Source organism: Xenia sp. Carnegie-2017, unplaced genomic scaffold (assembly GCF_021976095.1).
Source record: "Xenia sp. Carnegie-2017 unplaced genomic scaffold, XeniaSp_v1 HiC_scaffold_6, whole genome shotgun sequence".
NCBI lineage: Eukaryota > Metazoa > Cnidaria > Anthozoa > Malacalcyonacea > Xeniidae > Xenia > Xenia sp. Carnegie-2017.
The window spans coordinates 10,421,900-10,429,019 of record NW_025813526.1 but is presented as its reverse complement, the minus strand read 5'-3'; the positions used below and the strand labels follow the sequence as shown (position 1 = coordinate 10,429,019).

General features: G+C 34.5%; 1 protein-coding gene, 1 long non-coding RNA gene and 1 pseudogene across 2 annotated transcripts; 2 read left to right on the top strand and 1 right to left on the bottom strand.

The window, feature by feature from the left end:
* Positions 1-1,251: 1,251 nt before the first annotated feature.
* On the top strand, positions 1,252-2,033 carry LOC124457976. The gene is made up of 2 exons (XR_006952924.1): positions 1,252-1,557; positions 2,004-2,033. It is a non-coding gene; the product is annotated as an uncharacterized LOC124457976 (long non-coding RNA).
* Positions 2,034-2,057: 24 nt separating this feature from the next.
* Positions 2,058-3,916, top strand: LOC124457102 (annotated as a pseudogene).
* A 342-nt stretch (positions 3,917-4,258) lies between these two features.
* Positions 4,259-5,473, bottom strand: LOC124457101. The gene has a single exon (XM_047007391.1). The coding sequence runs from the start codon at positions 5,471-5,473 to the stop codon at positions 4,259-4,261; it is 1,215 nt and encodes a 404-aa protein (XP_046863347.1).
* Between the last annotated feature and the right edge of the window lie 1,647 nt (positions 5,474-7,120).

Below are 7,120 nucleotides of genomic sequence, written 5' to 3'. Positions count from 1 at the left end.
GGATTCATTGCCAAATGTCTACAGGGTACATAGAACTTTCGCGTTTGCTAATACTTCGCCACTTTAGCTAACGACTTCAGTACTCAAGTACACAACTTGTGAATTTAAGTTGACAAGTTCAAAACGAACATTCCATATTTGGAAATGTAATTGGCAACAATAGAAAGTAACTTGGCAACCGCCATTTGAAAAGTTAACTGAAATCGACAATAAAGTATTGATATGAAATATTAATACATTTAATATAAACGACAAGTTTTTTGAAAATAGACATGTTTCGACATCTCATGTTGCCATCCTCAGTATGAGTGAAATAATAGGTGATACAAGGTTTATATAAAAGTAATATCATACATAAATTACAACAATAAAAAGAAATAAGATAAATTAATGAGGAGCATCCGAGCGTATTATAAACCAAATATTGTATTGAATTTAAAAACTTGAACATTGAAGTCAGGGTTAATTTTGTTAATGTGGAGTGCTTCTTTGAATGATGTGATTTCAAATCAAAAACCTTTTCTCATTCAAAGACCCAATCCCAGATTCAATTAAATCTATGGTGGTAAATGAATTCAATTGCGCGTGATGTAATTCCCGATACATTGGCGAAACTTCGAGCCATTTATCCACCAGAATCAGTGAACATGCCGCCACAGACAAAGAACTCTCATATCTACGGTTGCCCACAAGGGCAACGTCAATTTCAAATCATTACACTAAATTCTAATTCATTACACTAAATTCAAATACATCACACCAAATTCAAATTCATCACACCAAATTCAAATTCATCACACCGAATTCAAATTCATCACACCGAATTCAAATTCATCACACCGAATTCAAATTCATCACACCAAATTCAAATTCATCACACCGAATTCAAATTCATCACACCAAATTCAAATTCATCACACCAAATTCAAATTCATCACTCATCATCATGCATTGTGATCATGCCCGCGCATGATCAGCGGCTTTGCTTAGGAATACTTATTACTTCATGTCACGATGCAATTTTTGATTCGAAAAACTGGCGAAAATACAAAAATCATAAACCGAAGGCGCGTATTTCATTTGGCGACCACCATGTTTTGCAGTCGATGTGGTCATTGCTTAAATGCTCACGTTGATTGCAAGTTTTGCCCCAACTGTGGAAAAGGTAAGCTTGTACAGAAACTATAGATAAACTTAGTCTTTCACAGGTTTCGATACGAATATCGATGAGATTTAAATTGACGGAAAAATATTGGGTGCTAGTACTATAAATATCAGTGCAAGTGTTATAATTCTACTATGTCTTTAAATGCTTGCTAATGACATTCTGTGTAAGGAACTTATTACTTGAATACTAGCAGGAACTATGTGGCTTTGATAATGACATATTTCAACTTCTTCCATTTGACTGATGAGACAAAACGTCTGATTATTATAGCATGAGTATGTGAATTTGAGATTATTTTAAATTTGTTTTTCCTATTATTCTGTGTTCTCCAGCTCAATCTGATGCAGATGAATTTGGTCAAAGCACCAAATCTGAAAAGATAAAATCAGGTGAACTGAGATAATTTTTGATTTTGAAGTTTAAACTCACTATAAATGAATACGAAATGCTCATTTATAAATATAAAGAACAATACATGAGATGCTTGATATTGCTTATTTTGTCATTTACATGAACCCTGGTGACATGTGCTGTAATATAATAACATCCTTGTTTCCCTTAATAGCATTAAAGTGCTCGTTCAATTCAGGAAAAAAATTATTGAAGATAACACAAATGCATTCTATAAATTGTGAGCTTTAAAATTGCCAATTGTTATGTAGCTAAAAGCATCTTGCATTTATACAGTTTATGAGACTTGAATTTTGAGTGGTAAGTTTGATAGATTGGTCATGACATTAGGAATATAGCCAACATTTGCAGGTGTTTTTATGATAGCTGAACTAGCCAATATCTTTTTCACATTTTGATGAATTATAATCTGAATAATTTGTAGATGTAGAGCTAAACAATGCATCCACTCACAGAAAGAAATCAATAAAAACATTTAATGAATACCAAAGAACTAAAGGGTCTCAATGGAAATCTACTGTTTCAAAAGGGAAGGGACGAAAGGAGAAAAGCTCTGACAAGACTTAAAGTGTTTATTAATCTGTTTGAATTCAATGACAAAGAAAAAAGCTTAAAACCAAAACGTGGAATACGAATGGCACTGAATGTGTCACATGAAGCACCTTACAAAGAAATTTTGAAAAATGCAACAACAAAGTGGAAAGCATTTCATAGCAATCTCTAGGATGATGAAGAAGAATACATGCTCCTTTTTGAAGATGGAAAAGAAGCTCTTTTCCTTCCTGGATCAAAAAAGCAGTTTTTTACTTTAAAACAATACAAAGAAGAACTGGGAAGAGAATATAACAAGATCACTTTGTATTTATGCACAAAAACTGATTTTATTTTACAGGAAGAGGAAGGTTGTGGAGAAAAAGCCTCTACATCCAGAAAGAGATTTCGAAGTCATCTGATGATGAAGATGAGAAATTTTTAATGAAAATCTTCACTTCTGTGAAGATATCTCACAAGATAATTCTCAAGTTTTGAGTAATGAGAACCTAGGCAAAAAGTTACAGCTTGAACTTGATGAGGAATTACTAGTGCCCACAACTATTGTCACTGGAAGTGAAGAACTAAGAGACATTCCCAATACATATAAAGTTGACAACGTTGATCTTTCCACATTTATGAAAGACATTGAGAAAAACGTTGACTACAATGGATAGTTTTTCCTTGTTGTGCGACGCAGTACTTCAATTATTCGATCTTTATCATTATGGCAGCGAGAATGCAAAAGATCTGACCCCAACAAAGTACTTCGAGTTAATTACATGGGAGAACATGGCATTGACTCAGGTGCCATGTCGAAAGAATTTTTGTCTGAAGCAATCTAGCAAATGAGTTTGACAATGTTTCCGAATGGAACACCAATTGACTCTGTGTACAATATTCAGAATGGAAACTTTAGAGCTTGTGGTCAATTGGCTGCTACTTCCATTGCTCAAGGAGGTCCCCACCATGCATTTTGGATGAAAATGCTTACAACTTGATGCTTAATCCTAATATTGATATGAGTAACTTAGTATTAGAAAAGCACTTTACTGAAGCTGATCGTGAGCTCTTGGAAAGTATAAAGAAAGATTTTCATACTCACAGAGATTTCATTATTGAGAGTCGGTACACTGGCATTATAGATGGCTTGCACACTGATGACATAGTAGGAACTGTAATGGTGAGCATAATTGGCAAACGAATTCTTTCTCTTAAAGAGTTTGCTGAAGGGCTATAAGTTTCCGGTGTACTGCAAGCAGTTAAAGAAAATGAAGAAGTAGCCAAAAAGTTTTGGTGAAGGGCAAAGAAACTCACGATGTAGATGCAAATTATCTTTTTTCTCTGCTGTGCCCTGATTATTCTGATGATGGTACTTCAAGAAGAATGCTTGAAGAAACCATCATGGATAACTTTCTAGATTTCTTCATGTCACTGGAAGATAATCACATATCTGGATACAAAGAGGAAATTGCATGGAATACCAAACCGGCTGAAACTGATCAGTATGCTGATGATGGTGAAGAATTGGATAAAATCACTCATTCCATAATGGCAAATCTGACACCTTCAGGCTGGCTTACAGGCCAGAAACATCGGCCATTAAATGGTGATGTTTTAAAAATAACTGTCAGATTTGATCATGATTGCCTATCAAGAAATCCTAATCATACTACCTGCTTTCCTATTGTTGGAGCTTCTGGCCGTACCATAACAATCCCTGTTGCACACATGAGCAAAACTGGTGACTTTCAGCATCTCTTTTTGCTAGCAATATGCAAAGGTGGTGTTTTTGCAACTTCTTAATTTTACAAAACTATGTTGTAAACAAGAGAAGCATTTGAAACTGTTTAGTTTACATAACACATTAGTTGATGTTGGTTTTAATTCACAGCAAATCTTTTGGCTGTTACTTCAAATTTTGTAAATTTTATAAGATGTCACAACAGTTATTCAGACATAGTAAACAGAAAATTATATACAATGTTATTATCAGAAAGATTCCACAAACTTTAGGTTTACTGATGTTAAATAACCATCATAAAAAACAATTTTTGTAAAATGAAATGCTCATTTTCTGCTTTTGTTTAACAACAGCCGTTTTGCAGTATTCTGTCATCAAATGCAGACTTTGAAAAGGCAATCCGTTCAAGCAGGTATAAAATCAATGGCTTTTGCTATGTAAATCAATTCATTGTAAAGATCCAAGGCTTGTCTCCAGTCTAAAGGCAGCTCTAAGCCTGCTTGATCCATGACATGTACAAAGTACTCTTCGTATTCGCTTTTGTTTTCATCAAGATAATTGGTCTGTAGAACCTGGTCACACTGATACTGACTTACAGGTTGAAGAAAATCTTCTGAATTATGCCTCTCAGGAAGGTAATATAACTTATTCGGCCTTCCTGGTACGGTGTCAAACCTTGATCTTCTTATATAATGTGTATTCCAATGATCTTTTACATGATTCAAGTCTTGTTGAAAGAGACTTGAAAAACAAAACCATAGGCATTCCATTTCCAGTTCATTTCCAGTTGAAACAACTTCCTGATTCATCAAGTCTTTAAAAAAGTTAATCCACCAATTTGCTCGGCTTCTTCTAAAGTAAGACCACCACCCTTCAATTCTTTGATTGTGTTGAGATGTACCATACACATGAGACTGGTCATCATTTGTGAAGTAACATTGTGCAGCTGCAACAAGGCCATTTTCGGTTCCCAGGTCAGTTCGTAACTTTTTAGGGCAGCCATGGCACGACATGACTAAGTTTAAGAAAAGTTTAAGTATCGCTTGGGGATTATTGTTTGACTTAGTCAAATGCAGCCATAACATTTTACGACTGAAACCGTCGATACATCCATGAATGAAGAAGCCAAACGGTTTCAGTTTATCATATCCATCCAAGTGCCAACAAAAATTTGGACCCGGATTTACATAAACTCTCCGCCTTAAACGATGAGCTCGTCTTGTTTCACAACCCTCAGGATCTAATTCCTTTAACATCTCTTGAACTTTTTGCCTCGGTATCATAAATCCTTCCCTGCTAAGAATATGCCACATTCCCCAATATCCGCTCATACAACCTGGTCCACTAAGTTCGCGCATAATTCTTTCTCTTACTTCCCACTCATTGTATTCCCTAAATTTTCGAGAGAGTCCTAATGTTTTCAAGCGGTTCTTGAAAGTTCGAACACAAATATGGACATCTTGAAATTTCGCCAAAAATTCTGTTATCGTGTCGTATTTATAGCCTTGTTTAAAGTAGTACTTGATCGCTACAACCTCACAACACAATTTAATTCCGCACTGACTACAAAATTTATCCCGAAAGGCGACTTGAGCATTGCAAGAATGACAATTTGCCATTTTGAAACTAAGGAGAGATTAAAAATAACAATAAAATAATAAGCAACATGAAGTACTCCCACGAATGGGCCTGGCACGAATTCAAATTTTGAATTCGGTGTGATGAATTTGAATTCAGTGTGATGAATTTGAATTCGGTGTGATGAATTTGAATTCGGTGTGATGAATTTGAATTCGGTGTGATGAATTTGAATTCGGTGTGATGAATTTGAATTCGGTGTGATGAATTTGAATTTGGTGTGATGAATTTGAATTTAGTGTGATGAATTTAATTTTAGTGTAATGATTTGAAATTGACGTTGCCCTTGTGGGCCACCGTACATATCTACCTACACCTTCTTAAATCTCACTCATGTAAAATTAACTATTCACCCTCTTGCTTCAAAATCATCCACACTGCCGACACTTCATTTGCCCTTAAAATCAAAGAAGCACTCCACATTAAGAAAACTAACCCTGACCTCAATGTTCAAGTTTTTAAATTCAATACAATATTTAGTTTATAATACGCTCCGACGCTCCCAATTAGTTTATCTTATATCCTTTTTATTGTTGTAATTTATGTATCATATTATTTTTTTATAAGCCTTGTTGCACCTATTATTTCACTCATACTGAAGATGGCATCATGAGATGTCGAAACATGTCTATTTTCAAAAAACTTTTTGTTTATATTAAATGTGCATTGGCAATAGTACTTTTACGAAATTATGGAAATATTAGTACCTGGATGAGATTCTATGTACGAAACTTGTCATCAATTTTGATTTTGCACACTCTATTTAAGGGACCACTCAATAAAGTAAATGTTTCGAACCCGGGAGTATCGTGGTGTTTGTAAATGTAGATCGTCCAGGTTGGTATTGTCCTCATTTGACTCTGAAGATGACTACCGCAAAGGTTGTCGAAATGTCAGTCAACAACAACAAAAACATCCCTTCTCAGGACTATGCCAACCTGGACGATCTACATTTACAAACATGGACCACTCAATCTCATTATGTCATAGAGTCGGTAGAGCATTGAGATTATGGTATTCTACTTTAAAAATCGGACACAGTATACACAGTATACATGCCATCTATTTTAAACTGTTAGAGGAGTGAACGTTCTAGTAATATTCACTAACATGGTGTGATTTGTGATTTCCATATGGAAAAAAGGGTTTGTGTCTCACGATGTGTTGTTATTGACAATGTTTGAATATTGTTAAATTATAAACGATGCAAATTTACAAGTTACACGATCTTTTAATGATGCAGTACAAGAAATTTTATTGTACTTTAACACTTCAGTAGTTGTGGAAATAACAATTAGTGTAACATTGATAAAGCTTCCTAGCTTCAAATTTTCAAGCTTTATTTTATCTATGAGAATGAAGCGCACCTAAATATTTAAGGAAAATGTAGCCCCTTTTTTTATAATGTAAATGAAAAGTCTCACTGCTTATGATGGAGATAATGCAAAACAGCAACGTTATTTCATAACTACCCTCGAATTTTTTTAACATGATATGCAAATAATATTAACCAGTTATAATTAATATCATTCCGATTTTATTAAGTTGAGTAAGTCCATAGTACTGTTAGTCAATTCATCTTTGAAATCTGATGCAAACATTTCTTCCTAGCTTGTCGCTAACCAGTA

Excerpts from the sequence above, each read along its gene's own strand:
- LOC124457101 (XM_047007391.1), bottom strand. The coding sequence starts at position 5,473 with ATGGCAAATTGTCATTCTTGCAATGCTCAAGTCGCCTTTCGGGATAAA.